The 19336-nt window shown below is 30.0% G+C and overlaps 2 protein-coding genes across 2 annotated transcripts; both read left to right on the forward strand.

Moving 5' to 3' along the window:
* Positions 1-12886: 12886 nt before the first annotated feature.
* On the forward strand, positions 12887-14125 carry LOC111277827 (uncharacterized). Its single transcript, XM_022864243.2, has 3 exons — positions 12887-12954; positions 13156-13489; positions 13585-14125. Exons 1-3 carry the CDS (start codon positions 12952-12954, stop codon positions 13674-13676), a joined length of 429 nt encoding a protein of 142 aa, XP_022719978.2. The 5' UTR covers positions 12887-12951; the 3' UTR covers positions 13677-14125.
* A 4009-nt stretch (positions 14126-18134) lies between these two features.
* On the forward strand, positions 18135-19336 carry LOC149518211 (uncharacterized). The gene is made up of 3 exons (XM_089764365.1): positions 18135-18310; positions 18515-18848; positions 18941-19336. Exons 1-3 carry the CDS (start codon positions 18308-18310, stop codon positions 19030-19032), a joined length of 429 nt encoding a protein of 142 aa, XP_089620491.1. The 5' UTR covers positions 18135-18307; the 3' UTR covers positions 19033-19336.

The raw sequence follows: 19336 nt of genomic DNA on the forward strand, positions 1-19336 counted from the left end.
ATGCTTTTTTTTTAAACAGTACTCTTGTATATTTATATTAATTTTTTATTAAAAAATTAAATGTAAATCATAATATATTAAAATTAAAATAATAAAAGTGAATTAATTTAATATTATTGGTTGGAATCTTAATGATTTGTTCATTGTAAAAGAAAAACCAAAAGAAAAGATGGTATTCGATTAGTCTTAAAATTCGTTTTGTTGCCAAGTGATGTTTGGAAATTCTTTCTTGACTCTTATAATATTCTTGCCACCCCAATAAACTATTAACCAATAAATGTTATGGATTCAAATTGCATTGCTTTGTGTTGTATTGATTCTTAGAATTTATCTCTGTTATTTATGTCTATGTGACTCTAGTCACTAGAGCATGTTTCTAATCATTATTATTTTTGGGCTAATAATCATTCTGTAATTTCTTAAAGGATAAAACATATTTCTAATTATATAGAAATCTTTAGGGAGTTATCATCAAACACATCTCCCAAGAGACTAACTTTATTGCTGATAGGCTTGTTCAAGCCTGGCTATCTTACTTGCATGATATGATAGCTTACTATAAACGCTTCGCTAATGTTTGGAGTTTTGTTCCTATTTGTATGCTTTACGTCAGTAATCCTATTTTATGCTCCTAAACTTCTAATTTCTTTCTGTTTGTAATTTAGAATATGATATATTTCATAGAAAAATCATTTATATATAGTTTAAAAGAAATTATTTGTGTTGTTTAAGTAATTAAATTAAGTTTTGAAATGGCCCAAGTAATTTGGGCTTATTAGGAATTTTCTTAGGAATTTGGGCTTGATATTATTTTTTATTCTAAATAAACTTATTTGAACAAAAAAAAATGACTATATGGACTGTCATAATTTTTAAGCTTATTTGAACAAAAAAATATGATTATATAGACTGTCATAATTTTTTAAATAGAAATTTACAACTATTTATTTATTCTAAATAGATCTTTCTACATGATCAATTTTAATGATTCTGATTTAGAGAGTTTTAGGTTTTGTTGTATCTTATAAGCATAATTACCATTAAGATAATGTTCTTCATGCTTCAAAGCCACATTTTTATTTTTTTATTATTTTTATTTTCTCAAAATTTTTTAACAATTTAAAGGCAATTATCATAGCTACTATATCTACTATCACCATTACTATTATTGATTTTGAATCAAGTAAGAAGGTTCATTTTTAGAATCAAAATGTCATCAAACTTGATCGTTTCAATAGATTAAACTATACTAGATGGAAGGACAAAATGGTTTTCCTGTTGAATGCATTAAAGTTGTTTTATGTACTTGATCCAAATTAAATTTGGAACCAATTCTAAAACCAACTCCTAAAGACTCTGATGATGTTAAGGCAACAAGAAGCAAATATGGAAAAGATGAACTAATCTGTTGAGGTTACATTTTAAATTTACTATTTGATCATCTATATAACCTATACAAAAATATGAAAACACCAAAAGAAATTTAGATTGCTTTGAACACAAAAACATAAATGAAAAGAAAGGTACTAATAAATTTTTGGCCTTAAAATACTTCGAATTTTCTATAACTGATGACAAACCAATCATAGACTAAGTGCATAAGTTACAAATTATGCCTTATAAGTTAAGTGAGCTAGAAATTAAGATTCTTTATTCATTTCAAGTTGAAGCTACTATGTCAAAACTTTCTCCTTCCTGGAATGGATATTGGAAAAATGTCATGCATTCAATAAATACTTTCATTATTGAAGAATTTTAGACTCATTTAAAATTGTAGTAGAAAATTGTGCAAAATATGCATTCTTCTTTGAAAGTTCCAATGTGAATTATGTAAGTGAACAAAATTCTAGAAAAACTCACAAGTCTTCTCAAAAAACTCAAAACAATTTTAAAGTCAAGAAGAAAGAATTCAAGAAATCTAAATTTAACAATAATAAAATGTGTTTCCATTATGGAAAGAAAGGATATTTTAGTAAAGATTGCAGATTTAAAAATGTTGAAATTAAGATTGGTTCTAGATCTGAAAATAAGGCAAATATGGTTGAACAAGAAATCAAAGAACTTGTTGCAATGTGATCGACATACAAATCGAAATGATCACCAAAATTCACATGGCTATTGCAAATAAGTCATCTGATTGGTTGCTAGATTCTGGTGTAAGAATTTATGTTTGCAACAATAAAAAGTAGTTCATGACTTATGAAGAATGCAAAGGACCAAAAAATATCCTTATGGGAAATCATATCCCTGCCAAAATGATTGGAAAAGGAATGGATGAATTGAAATTCACCTCAAGATAAAAATTAACTTTACTTAATATTTTTCATGTTTCTAAGATTAAAAAGAACCTTATACCTGCAAATCTGTTATGCAAGAAAAGTTTTAAGATTGTATTAGAGTTTGATCAAATTATAGTGTCCACAAATAGTGTATTCATTGAAATAGAATATTTCAATGATGGCATGTTTAAACTAAGTATTAATGAAATATATAATATTTCTACTTGTATTTTTTAACATTCTTCTTTTTTACGGCGTGTTAGATTAAGGCATTTAAATTATCAATATATGAATTATATGTCTAAACATTATTATATAACATACTAGAAAAATTTTGATATTAAATGTTAAATCTATGTCAAAGCAAAAATGACAAAGAAACCTTTTTCTAAGGTAGAAAGAAATATAAAATTATTAGAACTTGTACATTTTGATTTTTGTGAGTTAAATGGTTTATTAAGAATGAGAGAAAAAAGGTATTTATTAACGTTTATAAATGATAGTTCTCATTATACTTGTGAGTTAGAATGTGATGTATCTCACAGAAAAATCATTTAATTATTAACGTTTATAAATGATAGTTCTTAAAAAGCGCTAAGACCATTATTTATTTCCCAAATCCTTTTAATCTTCTTTATATAGAGGAAAAGAACCTTTCAACTTTTTGTTGAATTTAGGCAGTTAGCAAAAATTCTTTTAGTGGGTCAAGCTATTATATAAAACCATTTCTCCTTATGAAAATGCTTTTTCATCATAAAAAATTTCTTAAATAGAGGGACGATGGGGACTAAACCTAAACTCTATAAAAAGAATAATAAATCCTACTATATATCAAAAAAAATTTGGGGTAAGTTGAATGATAGATAAATTATAGGATAAAAGAAGCTCCACAATGAAAAAATGTAAAGGTAACTTAAGGTCAACCACTATAAACTCCTAACACACCAAAATTTTATCGGAGTCTAAGGATGTGGTAATTCAACCATCGGAGGTCGGTGTTATTATGTTGTACCTCTTAGTGGGAAAGTCAAATTTAACTTTCACTAAGAAAATATGATGAACCGAGCATAAGTTAAGGTAGTCTTCAGGATTGGCCTTACCTTTCAAGCTTTTTATCACCTTTTTTGAGGTTATACCTAAAGGGCCAAAGGTATAGAATAAGGGAAAGTCTTTATCATCATTGTTGTTGGCAACTTCTGCCTCTTCTTCACCTTTACCCTTTTCTTTAGCCTAGTCGAATCCATTTATTGACTCAAAGTTTTGTGCTAACTTGGTTCTAAAAGCCTCATTGCTTGGCTGCTCAGCTTCTAAAAGGGGAATAGGTACCTAAATCTACACAGGGGTGGGGACTTCCACCACGTCAAAAAAAGAAAAAGTTAAAAAGGAGTCAAAGATTCCTCAAACTTAAAAGACAAGCTAGAGTCAGACTTTGAACTTGGATTATTGGATTATTAGAAGAAAAAAAAGGTAACGAAAACGAGAAGGATAAGGATTATCAAGAGAATAGTAGAAGAGGAGGAAAAAAGATCAACCAGAGATGCCATACTGACAATAATTATTAGGATTAGTGGATTCTTGAGGTCAAAATCAATTGCAACAAGAAGCTTATCCAATCCATGATAAATTCATTCTCCCTTTGTTTAGGCATTGTCTTCAATATATTTTTTGCCTTCAGTAAACATTAGATTTAACCAGTAAGTAGCTCAATAATATTCCTTTCTTATAATGACAAAAAAAAACATGATCATTCGAATAAAAAGCTCTGTAGTCGAGCTGACCTCCCCTTACTTCTACTCTAAAGTTATCAAGCATGCTAGAATTAAACGACATAATGAAAGGGAAAAGAAACATACCAAAAAGTTAGAGAATAAAAAGGTTAGACAACAGAGGCCTAGAAATATTGGATGTAAGTTAAATCTAGTTGGCTTGAGAGCTATAAATCTATAAAATGAGACATTGAGGTCTCAAAAAACCCCTTATATAGCTAACTCAGAGATCAAATGAACATCTTAAATTAAGTCACATCATCGTAACGATTATCAAGAATGACCTTTCACATTCTTATCCTTTATACACTTAACTGCCAAACTTTCTCTTTCATAAAAAATACAAATTTAGATGAAACTATATGAGGGGCACATTAGTCATTTCACCATAAAATTCATTGTACAGAATCCATTCTACTACTATGCCACATCGATTGTACACTTACAGTACATCAAGTTTCTTGTAAACCATTGTGAAGGACAAACATCATATAGTGTCACTTCGATAATTGATATCATGAGATGACAAATTAGCTTTGGATGTTACAAATATGATGTTGGGTATACCATTATATGTCGGTCACAATGGACCTACATAATGCCATATCTTGTTTACATCAGCACTTGCCACTTATCACTTTGGCTAGGTAAGGTTAGAACAACTATTCTATAAAATTTTTTAAAGCTTATGCTCAACTAACTACTCAATCATGCCGAGGATGTATCAAGTCTGTCTACCTCACAACGTCAATCTAATACCTTAAACTACTTGTTGAGGGAATAAAATGTTAGAAGTATTTTTAGGTCTAAAGGGCAAAATAGATTTTTTTTTTCTATGTTAATATAAGTGAGCTAATAATCAGATGCATTTTAGTCATTTTGATCGAGTTAACGTATTAGGTTGATCTGAATTTATAGATCTATGTCAGTTTGACCACCTCAACAACCCATATGTTAGACCCCTAAGATGCTAACTTGTCACATCCTAAGTAGGTAGTCAACTGAAGCTCAGCTTAGGCCTATTAGGTTATTTCTAGCCTTTAGGGCCAACTTCGAGTAACCTAGGCTATCCAAGACCCCTTGCCTACCATGGCTCAGGTATCTTTAAACTACTTAGCTTTTACCACTTTCTCATTATTTTCTTTTTATTTCTTTTCTAAATCAATCTTTAAATTAAGTGTCAAAATATAAATATTAGGATCATCTTTAACCTTTATTATTAATCGTTCTCTCTTTTATAATTTCAAAGTTCTATCTCTCGAAGATAAAACAACACAAATAATTATTTTATATTTCCCATTTATTAGGTATTATTGTTGCTCCTCGTACCTAGGTCATGCTTTAATGACTTGATGCAATTTTTTTATTTTTAAAATAAATAATTAATAAAAAACTAGAATTCAGTTAGTACAAAAGTACATAGCGCAAGATTTGAGTATCAACATTTCAAGGCTTCACTGTAGCAAATAGTATGTGGTAAAAAGAATTGGCTATGAAAAATCAATCACTAGATTAGCCAAGCAACGGCCGAATAATAATTATTTGCAATTGTGGGTTCATTATCAACAAGCAAGGTCTGCTTGTCATGATTGAATTTAATTTCCTGGGTGCTTATTTCCATAGGCCCCAAACCCAGCCCAATTTACTTGCAAGCAAGACCTGTATATGGGCCATCCATCCCCTTAAAAAATTAAAAATAATAAATCCAATGTCATCATGGACCATCGCCCCTTACTTGTTAGCGACCTACAAGGCAAAACCATTTTAGTATTGTTGCTTTCACCTATTTTTTGTCAGGAGCTCACATCCTGGTCCCACGCCCCACGCCCCACGCCCCACGCCCTTCTTTCTAAATGTTCAAAAACAGATGCTTGCTCTTAGTCTAAAAGAGGCGCTCAAATAACTTCTCCAACTATAAATAAAATGCACCGGCACCCTTTTTTCCCCCTTACACGAATTATTAGAAACCTCCCTCTCTCTTTATCTCTCCTGTCAAACATCTCTCTCTCTCTCTCTCTCTCTCTCTCTCTTTAAACCAGTTCTAGACTCTTTTGATCTTTCAATATTTTCTTAGATGGTGAGGCTTCTGTCTTTAATTTTGTAGAAATTCCTTCTTTGCGTTTGGTTATTCTGGTTGGAGCAATTATTTTATTTTATTTTATTTTTTTGGTTGCAAAGGAGGGCCAGTGGCAAGGGGGGAGGGGGGAGGGGAGATGGCGGGATAGAACCCACGCCCTACGTGACTTTAAACTGGCCTCTTGGCTGAGAGGGGAAAGTCAGCAACTATTTTATTTTTTGCTTTCAATCTTGGATATTTCCGTATAGTTTGGTTATTTTTGTTGGATCTGGAATATCTATTTGTGTACAGTTAAACTGTTGTTGGTGGAACTCAAAAAGGTTTTCTTTTTTTAGTTTTTCCTTAATTTATTGAGAACTGAATATTAACATTTTGTATCAATTTTTACTCGGATTCCTGGATACTTTAAAATTAATGAATACCCAACTGTTTCCATCCCAGGCCTCAGCTTAGACCAAAAGTTTAAAAATTATTTTATATAATTTAATTATCTATTTTTTTTTATAAATTTTATTTAAAAGAAATCTCATTTCTACTATTTATGTTGGTATCAAGAATTTTACTAACTACTGCCCAAAATATCGTTTTATTATGAAATAGTTGACAGTTAAAGTAATAGTTCTCGATACAACTGGATACAATGTTTCAAGTGAAAATTGACTTGCTATTTATTTGTTTAGTTGTTGTTATTGTTTTTGCTTTTTATTTCTTATTTAATTTTTTTAATTGTTTTGTTATTTGCTATTTATTTGCTTTTTTTTTTTATCTTTAATATCAAAAGCACCAATTAAACATCATCCAGTATTAAAATAAAGTGGTAATTCCATCATTTATTTGAAGGAGCTAATGTGCTTATTAACTGTTGATTTACATAATTTCAACCGAAGGGGATAGAAGTGTTGAAATTTACAAATTTTTTTTTTTTTAGTTAAGAACCTTACATAGAAGGTATTAACAGAAAACGCTTGAGATTTGAAAGGAAGAGAATTTCTAAAATATTTTTGGTACATGAATTTCTTAATTAGTCTAAAAAACAATTACTCAACAAAAATAAATTCCGAAACAATTTTTTAGATGATTTCTTTCCATATAAGGAAAACCAAAAGAAAATTCAATCGAAATACCCATTAGATTTTCTCCAGAACATGGAATATCGAACACTCAGATACACCTTGTGAGAGTGTGGGGGCATAATTTCAGATATAATTAATTGATTTGTCTCTAGAATGTGATAATGGTCAATTCTCATCTTTATATTATGAGAAATACCAATGTTTTTTCCTCATAATTTAGCTAAACCCCAAAGTTACTTCTGACGTAGGTGAAAAAATGGAATATGAATAAATTTCAACTGAAATACGCCTAATTATCCATTTATCCAATCCTTTTATAAAGCCAAAATAGAGATTTAACAAAGTTTCCTCATAAGTTGAATTCGAAGAACTCCAAATTTACAATCTTCAAATTACCCATGCTCTTAAATATCCCTTGTGTCACACCCATCACATCCAAAAATTTAATTGGAGACTGAGCTCAAGTCTTAATAGTTGAGATATCCTTTTGGAGACTAACTCTTTTTGCTTTTAATTTTAGGAATATATCAATGATAATTATTATTGTATAATTAATCAATTATAATTTAATATTAGATATATTCTATTAAAAATTATGTGAAGCCCAAATAATTTTCTAATGATTTTCAATGCGAAAATAATTTCTCAGAATTTTTAAAATTTTATCTTTCAGTTCATATCCAAGACATTACATGTATAAAAAAATAACTTCAATAAAAATCAAACAATTCGGAGATCCTTAGTAATTACCAAATGCAATTTTTTTTATTTATTTTGGGAAAGGGGATTTTAACTCTACTCTGAAATCAAGAGAATATGTAACAATCACTTAACTAAATGCTCGGGATTTAATACATTCATTAACTTAGACTACAAATCAATTAAGCAAATAAATACAAATTTCTTTTGGCCAAAAAAGAAGGTTTTGGTAATCGAATTATCTATTCAATAGATTTATTTGATGACTTGTGCGTATGTAATATACTCGTATAGTTGTAATAGTTTTGAATATTATGTTGCTTGCCCAATCAGGATGCACCAAATGTTCTTGAGACTGTGGGAGCTGAATTGGCAAGCAAGAAGGCCGAGACAAAAAGCATGGCAAGGAGGCTAAGGGCAAAGAAACTTGCAGTTAAATGGAGCAAAAGGGAAATGCAAAGGATTAAGCGAGTGAACAAGCTAAAGATTGCGATGAATAGACGCATGCAAAAATTGGTTGACGATTTTCTGGTTGCAGCTGAAGCAGAGAATAATGATCCCGGGACTGCAAAGATATGGACTGAAAAAGCTATGAGGGAAGGTATCAAATTAGGAATGAATGATCTCAACCTCGAAGGAAACAATATTATTACTGTGAACCAAGTTTCATATTCCTGTACCAGCGGCAGCGCTGCAGATGGCGCGATAAAAACTGAGGGTATGGCTGTGGTCACGTCGTGGACGCCATGACCAGTTGGGTGACGTTGGAGCCTGTTACCGTTAGTTTAGACGTAATTGTCGCTGCCCTTATGGCAGCAAATAATGGTGCAAGTCTTTAAGGTTAGAGTTTCAGTAATATGCCGTGTTTGAGTCAAAACCGTTGCTATTAGCAAGTGTTACTATTTCTTTTTGTGAATTTGGCTGTTGAGTTCTCAGACCATGCTGTTTTACCAGTGTTATATCCAGTACAAGCATCGGTCAAATAAGTGTTACCAATTTTAATAAAGTTCTGATAAATATCAAGTCGTTGAAGCTTTTTGTTCTATGCAAAAAACCATATTAATGACGAGGGCAAGATTTAGGTAAAATACTTTAGCCGAAGACCATAAAATATTCCATTGACCATAAAAATATACATATACATGCTAGCTAGCTAATTAATAGGTCTTGGAGAAATTAAATTAAAATGATATTGTCTTGTATGTAAATTTAACGAAGATCTGCCTAAGAAATGACCCTTTTAACCATCTTGGATTTGGATTCTGAATTGGGTTTTCTCTAACAGAATGGAAATCCAAGGCTGCCTTGCTTTGGGCTCGTCATTTTGATTAGTGAATACTTCCTATATTGTCTCATTATTGCTGCGTACTTTCTCTAGGAAAGAGGCCCACATTAAAGGCCCATTCTTAGTTTCCATGCCGGCTTCACGGTCCTCGTGGAACATTTGGAAAAATAGATGTAAAAGGAATCAGGGAATGAGAGATAAAAATAAAGTATTTTTGCATTGTTTAGTTCTCACTTCTCACCCATTATTTTACCAGGAACATCAGCCATTCAGCTTCATTTTTAAATTTGAATCCAGATTGTCCATTTTCTTTTGGATTATTCAATTCTATTTGCATTCCCAACCACCCAAAGGAAAAACAAACAAACAAATTAAGATGAAGCCAGGCTGGTGAAAGAGCCAAAGTCAGTAACCAACTTCATTCTAATCTCGTATAAGGATGTTTAGAATATTTATTATGATATATAAATAGATATTTAAATTAATATTTATAAAATACTTTTTGTAAGATAAAATCTTAAGATTTTTTAAATAAAACGAATAATATCTTACATGTTGAGTGTGAATTTTTATAAATAATAACAAACCGATCAATAATAAAACGAAAACTAAGTAATACATCATGAAAATTATCTTCTGAATTTCTATGATGTTAAATATTACATAATGAAAACTGCACTGCCACTTTTAAAAGTCAATATCTAAAATAATTTTGATTTTATATGTGTTTTACGTTGAATTTGATAAGAACGTAAAGTTTTAACAAAAAAATTTTTGACATCTCAATCTCATATTTTACATCAAGATATTTCAAGGATTTATTATAATATATAAGTAGGATTTAAATACATTTCTGAGATATTTTTTGCAAAATAGATTATAAAATTTTTGGATAAAAGTAAATAATACTTGATAAATTAAGTGTGAATTTTTACGGTAAATTTAAAAATTTTTTTACGTAAAAATCAGATCATGCCTTGTCTTATCTAGGCCTCCTCTTACTAGAAGAAAATGACTGGAGGGCTCTTATGCCAAAAGAGTTGCCCTAGCAACTCATACCCTCTAACCTCTATAAATTGAACCCCATTTCTTCAGTAGTTCTTCACCTGTATCCTAACACCTTCCTCCTCTCAATAAATCTATCATCCATTTTTCTATCTTTTCTTTGCATCTGGCTCTCCAGTATTTTTTACTCACAATTCTTTCAATTTCTTTCTCACTTGTTTCAATTTCTTTCTCATTTGCAGGCGAGTGAGAAAGAAATTGAAAGAGTCAAGTATCAAATTAAAAGAAAAGAAAACTGGGAACATTTCTTTGATCATGAATTTTACTTTCAGTATCTTTTTTTTCCTTTATCAACAACCTGAAGCAATCAGTTTGACACAAATGATTCATCAAAACATAGAAAATATAGGGTTTCATAGATTTAACATTAATGAACGTTTGGTTTTTGCAGGTTATACGGCAAAGCTAGCATATTTCAGATTGTTGCTTGTCAGTAGACAGGAGCCTATCTGTTCAAGTAGTTTGGTAACTCGACCTGCCTTGTAAGCCCACAGGATTTGAAGGCAGGGCTTTAAAGTTGGACCAAAATCTTGAAAGCCTGAAACTTGTTAATTTAAACAAACTACAAAATCAGTTCTGAAATTTATATTTTATATTAATTTTTAAAAAATTATTTGATACATTGACGGTTAAATTTTTTAACTTCACAAATAAGATTAAAATGTTGACATACATCTTTTAATATATTTAAAAATATTAATTTAAAAAAAAAAAGATATGTGTTGCCATCTTAATCTTATTTATAAAATTAAAAATTTTCATTATTAGTGTATCAAATCATTTCTTTTAATTTTATATTTTGACATAAAAACTCTTAATTAAACAATTAAATATTTGATTTATAACATATTAAAAGCTAAAGTTCCTTTTTTTTCCTTAATTGATCGTTTTAAGTCAAATATGAGAACTAACGATTACAAGGAAGATTTCTTTTTGAAAATAATGATGTATTGAACAAATAAAAGATATAAATATCCATTGTAAAGTTGGAAAAATAAAAACCATCCCTAATTAAACAAGAATTTATTGAAACAAAAGTGGCATTCCTAGGTATATACCCTCATCGATCAGAGCTTGATTAATTCAATTTGATGATGAATTCATTTCTTGTGGAGCTTGAGAAGATAAAAAGAAAAAAAGGGAAAAACATGCATTTCTTTTAACCTAAATTTTGGTAAAAGTATTTTTACAACGTCAATGATGATGAATTCGCCATTAATTTAATTTAATTTAATATTTTAGGTTGGAATTGTAATGCTTGTAAAAAAGAAAGATGGCATTGGGTTGTCCTAAAATTGTTTGTCACCATGTGATGTTTGGAAACAACGTACCTCTTGACTTTTATAAAATTCTTGCAACAAAGCCTCTTCCAAATAAACCGTTAACCAACAAATATTATCGATCTAATCACAGTGATTTGTTGTTTTGCTTAAATTTATTAGTTTTTTTTGTAATGTCACTGTGTATTGAAGCGTACATGAGCTCCAAATCGTAGAATCCAAGAATGAGAATGCATTTTCTATATAGAAAAGAACCTAACGATCGATGAGAATAGATCTTTTTGATTTACTACTTAAAATTTGAAGATTTATGACCTCGTACCCTTTATATATATATATATATATATATATAATTTAAGAATATAGAAAAAAATAAATTCAATCTTAAATATAAATTTAATAATTTAAAATACGATATAATAATACGATACATATAAAATATATAAAAATAATATAACTTAAAATTTAAAAAAATTATAAATATATTTAATAAAATTTTAAAAATTATATGTTATATTTTTATTTTAATATAAATTATGATAAATAATTTTTATATAAAATATAATATAAATATAATATTTTATATGATAAAATTATACGAATTATGTTAATTGGTTGTGATGTTATGCCAGTGAGTTTCTAGTTTATTACTACTGTCTTCTATATTTTTTATAATGTGTCGTAGTCATTTAGTTGTGTCAGCAGAATTCAGACTTACTCTACTCCTGATTCATTGATTCTGGGCTTCTAGCTAGTCAAATAATCCTTGGTTTTTTTTAGTTTCTTTTTTTTAGAAAAAACTTAATGTGATACGTGAGAGGAGACTTTTTTTTATTATTTATTTCAAAGTTAGGATAAATGACACGATTGAGAGACTGGTTTTATCTTAAATTTTTATATTATTCATTGAAAGAAATTAATAACGGTAAAAAGTGAATCTAAATTTTATAAATTAATTAATATTTAATTTTATCAACTCAATTAATTTTGATTTAAAAAATTAAAATCAATATTTATATTAAATTTATAAATAATTCACTAAAAATAATAAAAATCAAATTTAATTTAAATCTTACAAATAAAATAAAATTTCTACCAACCCAATCGATCATAACTTAAAAAAATAGGAATCAATTCAAGGAATTGAACCGGACGTGAATCGAATACCTTATGTTCTGATGATTAAGACGGAAGATCTTTTGACTTTAACTAATTCCACGTCGGATGAGACGCGCGATCCTGTCTGCGCCAAAAACTTGTCCAAACCCGAAAACTGTGAAATGATGGGCCCCACCTCTTATATTCTAAACCACAAAAGCATCCAAAGCCCTGGGGTTTCTTTTAAAACCTCTGTCACTCCTCCCCTTTGCTTTGGCTTGCAATACTCTCCGATTACTGGATCGGTTCTTTGCTGCAATCTTTCTGAAATGGTCAGGTTTCTATTTCTATAATTGACTATATATAGATATATTTTATTTTTCATTTATTCTGGATCAAATTTAAATTCTCCAATTTAATGAGGCCTTAAATTCTATTTGAATATGGCGGCTTCATATATTTTATGCTAGTGGTAGTATTTAGTTACTGTTGCCTTGTTTTTTTCTTTTTTAAATACAAACTCGTTCAAACAGGATCGACGAGGACAAGATATCATCGAGTTTATCCTACGCGTTTTGGAAATTGAGTTGGGGGGGGAGAGAGAGAAGACAAGGCTTATGGAAGAGTCGCTAAGGGCTGATCGAGCTGCACTGGAAGCGAAGGGGAGAGAAAGATGGATCCTTATGAGAGAGAAGGATCGAATGCTCGCAGTGAAGGAAGTCGAGGAAAAATTGGTTGCTGATTTCCTCGAAGCTGAAGCTAACAAGAATTTTGATGATCAGAAAGCTATGATTGACGCTATTGTAGCTTTGATGAGCCGTGGCGCCGGTGAGGGAAACAACGTTGGCGGAGTTGACGGCGGTTACGGTAACAAAAAAAAAAAGAAGGAAAATTAATCAATGTTTTCTAGAAACCAACTCCGCTAAAATTGATAAATGATTTTATGGTGGTTTTTGGAGCAGGAGGGGATATTAACTACCTTATCAACACTCAGAACCTGGATGAGGGAACCGTGATGGCGGCTATTGAAGGAATGAACGGTGATGGGAAATGATATAGCTAGCACCAACGGTGGTGGCCCTGGTGGGTACGGCCGCGGTTGCAGTGCCTAGCACTGCGAATACGGTGATGGTGGATATGTCCCTTATTTTTGGCTTTCACATGAAATAACAAACCTGGGTTTTAATTTGTTTTCAAATAATGGTGCAAGTCATTAAGGTTAGAGTTTTAGTAATATGCCGTTTTTGAGTCAAAACCGTTGCTATTAGCAAGTGTTACTATTTCTTTTTGTGAATTTGGCTGTTGAGTTCTCAGACCATGCTGTTTTACGGGTGTTATATCCAGTTACAAGCGTCGGTCAAATAAGTGTTATCAATTTTAATAAAGTTTTGACAAATATCATGTCGTTGAAGCATTTTGTTCTATGCCAAAAACGTATTAATGACGAGGGCCAGATTGAGGTAAAATACTTTAGCCGAAGACCATAATATATACCATCGACCATAAAAATATACATACACATACTAGCTAGATAATTAATAAGCCTTGGAGAAATTAAATGAAAATGATATTGTCTTGCAGGTAAATTTAATGAAGATTTTGCTTAGGAAATGACCCTTTTAACCATCTTGGATTTGGATTCTGAATTGGGTTTTCTTTAACAGAATGGAAATCCAAGGCTGCCTTGCTTTGGGCTCATTATTTTGATTAGTGTATGGTTCCTATATTGTCTTATTATTGCTATTCACTTTCTCTAGGAAAGAGGCCCACAATAAAGGCCCATCTTACTTATCCATACCGGCCTCATGCTCCTCATGGAACACTTGGAAAAGTAGATGTAAAAGGAATCAAGGAATGAGAGATAAAAACAAATATTTTTGCATTGTTTAGTTCTCACTTCTCACCCATTATTTTACCAGGAACATCAGCCATTCAGCTTCATTTTTAAATTTGAAACCAGACTGTCCTTTTTCTTTTGGATTGTTCAATTCTATTTGCAGGCCCAACACACAAAGGAAAAACAAAGAAAGAAATTAAGATGAAGCCAGCCGGTGAAAGAGCAAAAGTCAGTAACCAACTTCATAATGTTATATTCTAATCTCGTATGAGTATGTTTTGAATATCTATTATGATATTCAAATAGATATTTAAATTAATATTTATAAAGTATTTTTTATAAAATAAAATAATGAGATGTTGAGAGCAAATCTTTACAAATAGTATTAAAATGGATAATAGTAAGATGAAAACCAAGTGTTATACCATGAAAATCTCCTTTTGAATTTCGATAGAATTAAGTGTTACACAATGAAAGTTACATTGTCATCTTTAAAAGTCTTAATATCTTGTGTAATCCTAATTTTATATATATTTTATATTGAGTTTGATGAGGACGTAAAGCTTTAACAAAAAAAATTTGTGACATTTCAATCTCATATTTTATATCAAGATGTTTCAAAGATCTATTATAATATATAAATATAATTTAAACACATTTATTAAACTTTTTTTGTGAAATAAATTATAAAATTTTCGGATAAAAATAAATAACACTTGGTAAATTAAATGTGAATCTCTAAGATAAATTTAAAAATTTTATTACGTAAAAATCAGATCATGCCTTGTCTTACCTAGGCCTCCTCTTACTGGAAGAAAATGACTGGAGGGCTCTTATGCCCAAAGAGTTGCCCTAGCAACTCATACCCTCTATCCTCTATAAATTGAATCCCATCTCTTCATTAGTTCTTCATCTGTATCCTAAAACCTTCCTCCTCTCAATAAATCTATCATGCATTTTTCTATCATTTCTTTGCATCAGGCTCTCCAATATTTTTTCCTCTCAATTCTTTCAATTTCTTTCTCACTTGCAGGCAAGTGAGAAAGAAATTGAAAGAGTTAAGTATCAAATTAAAAGAAAAGAGAACTGGGAACATTTCTTTGATCATGAATTTTGCTTTCAGTATCTTTTTCTTCCTTTATCAACAACCTGAAGCAATCAGTTTGACACAAATGATTCATCAAAACATAGAAAATATAAGGTTTCATAGATTTAACATTAATGAAGGTTTGGTTTTTGCAGGTTATATGGCAAAGCTAACATATTTCAGATCGTTGCTTGTCAGTAGTCAGGAGCCTATCTGTTCAAGTAGTTTGGTAACTCGACCTGCCCTGTAAGCGCACAGAATTTGAAGGCAGGGCTTTAAAGTTGGACCCAAATCCTGAAAACCTGAAACTTGCTAATTTGAAAAAACTACAAAATCAATTCTGAAATATGACTTATTTGACTAAATGATCTCTTCAATTAGTCTTCTTTGGTAGCAGAGGATAGACAAGTTGTCTCTAGGATCTTCATATAGGTTTTAGGTTTAATTTATTTATAATTAATTTTTTTGGTAATTTTGGCTTAAAAAACACTGATGGGCTTATAATTTTTAATTTAATGTTTATGATTTAAAAAAGTGTTGTATTCTCTCTATCCCATTTTTTTTTAAAAATTTAATTATTCTAAAATTAGGTCTTTTCTTTTATTTTTTAATAAACAATAGGGTTTTATATTGTATATTAATTTTAGAGAAATTACTTGATACATTCACAGTAGAATTTTTTAACTTCACAAATAGAATTAAAATGTTGACACATATCTTTTAGTATTTATTTAAAAAAATTATTTAAAAAAAATGAAATATATGTCATCATCTTAATCTTGCTTATGAAATTAAAAAATTTCATTGTCAGTATATCAAATAATTTCTCTTAATTTTATATTTTTTACATTAAAAACTCTTAATTAAACAATTAAATATTTTATATATAACATATTAAAAGCTAAGTTCTTTTTTTTTTTTAATTAATCATTTTAAGTCACATACGAGAACTGAAGATTACAAGGAAGATTTTTTTTTTTTTGAAAATAATGAAGTGTTGAACAAACAAAAGATATAAATATCCATTGCAAAGTTGGAAAAATAAAAGCCATCCCTAATAAAACAAGAATTTATTGAAACAAAAGTGGCATTCCTAGGTATATACCCTCATCGATCAGAGCTTGATTAATTCAATTTGATGATGAATTCATTTCTTGTGGAGCTTGAGAAGATAAAAAGAAAAAAAGGGAAAAACATGCATTTCTTTTAACCTATATTTTGGTAAAAGTATTTTTACAACGTCAATGATGATGAATTCGCCATTAATTTAATTTAATTTAATATTTTAGGTTGGAATTGTAATGCTTTTATCTTTGTAAAAGAGAAAGATGGCTTTGGGTTGTCCTAAAATTGTTTGTCACCATGTGATGTTTGGAAACAACGTACCTCTTGACTTTTATAATATTCTTGCAACAAAGCCTCTTCCAAATAAACCATTAACCAACAAATATTATCGATCTAATCACAGTGATTTGTTGTTTTGCTTAAATTTATTAGTATTTGTTGTAATGTCAATGTGTATTGAAGCGTACATGATTGGTCAATCATAGAATCCAAGGATGAGATTGCATTTTCTATATAGAAAAGAACCTAACGATCGATGAGAATAAATCTTTTTGATTTACTACTTAAAATTTGAAGATTTATGATCTCATACCCTTTACATATATATATTTTAAGAATATAGAAAAAAGTAAATTCAATCTTAAATATAAACTTAATAATTTAAAATATGATATAATGATATAATATGAATAAAATATATAAAGATAATATAACTTAAAATTTAAAAAATCATAAATATATTTAACAAAATTAAAAAATATATATTTTATATTTTTGTGTTAATATATATTATGATAAATAATTTTTATATAAAATATAATATAAATATAATTTTTTATATGATAAAATCATACGAATTATCCTAATCGGCTGTGATGTTGTGCTAGTGAGTTTCTAGTTTATTACTACTGTCTTCTATATTTTTTATAATGTATCGTAGTCGTTTAGTTGTGTCAGCCGAAGTCAGACTTACTCGACTCGTGATTCATTGATAATAGGCTTCTAGCGACTCAAATATTCCTTGATTTTTTTAGTTTGCATTTTTAGAAAAAATTTAATGTGATACGTGAGAGGAGACTTTTTTTTATTATTTATTTCAAAGTTAGAATAAATGACACGATTGAGAGACTGGTTTTATCTTAAATTTTTATATTATTCATTGAAAGACATTAATAACGGTAAAAATTGAATCTAAATTTTATAAATTAATTAATATTTAATTTTATCAATTCAATTAATTTTGATTTAAAAATTAAAATCAATATTTATATTAAATTTATAAATAATTCACTAAAAATAATAAAAATCAAATTTAATTTAAATCTTACAAATAAAATAAATTTCTACCAACTCAATCGATCATAACTTAAAAAAATAGGAATCAATTCAAGGAATTGAACCCGACGTGAATCGAAAACCTAATGTTCTGATGATTTTGGGCGTTAGATGATTAAGACGGAAGATCTTTTGACTTTAACCAAATCCACGTCGGATGAGACGCGCGATCCTGTCTGCGCCAAAAACTTGTCCGAACCCGAAAACTGTGAAATGATGGGTCCCATCTCTTATATTCTAAACCACAAAAACATCTAAAGCCCTTGGGGTTTCTTTTAATACCTTTGTCACTCCTCCCCTTTGCTTTGGCTGGCAATACTCTCCGATTACTGGATCAGTTCTTTGCTGCAATCTTTCTGAAATGGTCAGATTTCTATTTCTATAATTGACTATATATAGATATATTTTATTTTTTTCATTTATTCTGGATCAAATTTAAATTTTCCAATTTTAATGAGGCCTTAAATTCTATTTGAATATGGCGGCTTCATGCATTTTATGCTAGTGGTAGTATTTAATTACTGTTGCCTTGTTTTTTTCTTTTCTAAATACAAACTCATTCAAACAGGATCCACGAGGACAAGATATCGTCGAGTTTACCCTACGCGTTTTGGAAATTGAGTTGGGGAGGGAGAGAGAGAAGACAAGGCTCATGGAAGAGTCGCTAAGGGCTGATCGAGCTGCACTGGAAGCGAAGGAGAGAGAAAGATGGATCCTTATGAGAGAGAAGGATCGAATGCTCGCAGTGAAAGAAGTCGAGGAAAAATTGGTCGCTGATTTCCTCGAAGCTGAAGCTAACAAGAATTTTGATGACCAGAAAGCTATGATAGACGCTATTGTAACCGTGATGAGCCGTGGCGCCGGTGAGGGAAACAACGCTGGAGGAGTTGACGGCGGTTACGGTAACAAAAAAAATGGGAAAAATTAATCAATGTTTTCTCGAAACCAACTCCGCTAAAATTGATAAATGATTTTATGGTGGTTTTTGGAGCAGGAGGGGATATTAACTACCTTATCAACACTCAGAACCTGGATGAGGAAACCGTGATAGCGGCTTTTGAAGGAACGAACGGTGATGGGAAGTGATATAGCTGGCAACAACGGTGGTGTTCCTGGTGGATACGGCTGCGGTTGCAGTGCCGAGCACCGTGAATACGGTGATGGTCGTTATTTGCCTTATGTTTTCCTTTTACAAGAAATAACAAACCTGGGTTTTAATTTGTTTTCAACTGCTTGTACTTCACTTTTGTGTTAGACATTGAAAGCATGGTTTGTGTGTATTTATCAATCTAGAAGTTGCTGCCGAAACAAATTGGGATTGGGGAGTGATTACTTAAAAATATAAATGCAACTTTTTTTTTTATATGAGATCTTTTGATATTCAATAATT

Source organism: Durio zibethinus, chromosome 7 (genome assembly GCF_047325235.1).
Source record: "Durio zibethinus cultivar Kanyao isolate XHJ-2024 chromosome 7, ASM4732523v1, whole genome shotgun sequence".
NCBI lineage: Eukaryota > Viridiplantae > Streptophyta > Magnoliopsida > Malvales > Malvaceae > Durio > Durio zibethinus.

Excerpts from the sequence above, each read along its gene's own strand:
- LOC111277827 (XM_022864243.2), top strand. Across the intron at positions 13,490-13,584 it reads CGGAGTTGACGGCGGTTACG|GAGGGGATATTAACTACCTT; the intron begins GTAACAAAAAAA and ends TTTTTGGAGCAG.
- LOC149518211 (XM_089764365.1), top strand. Across the intron at positions 18,849-18,940 it reads AGGAGTTGACGGCGGTTACG|GAGGGGATATTAACTACCTT; the intron begins GTAACAAAAAAA and ends TTTTTGGAGCAG.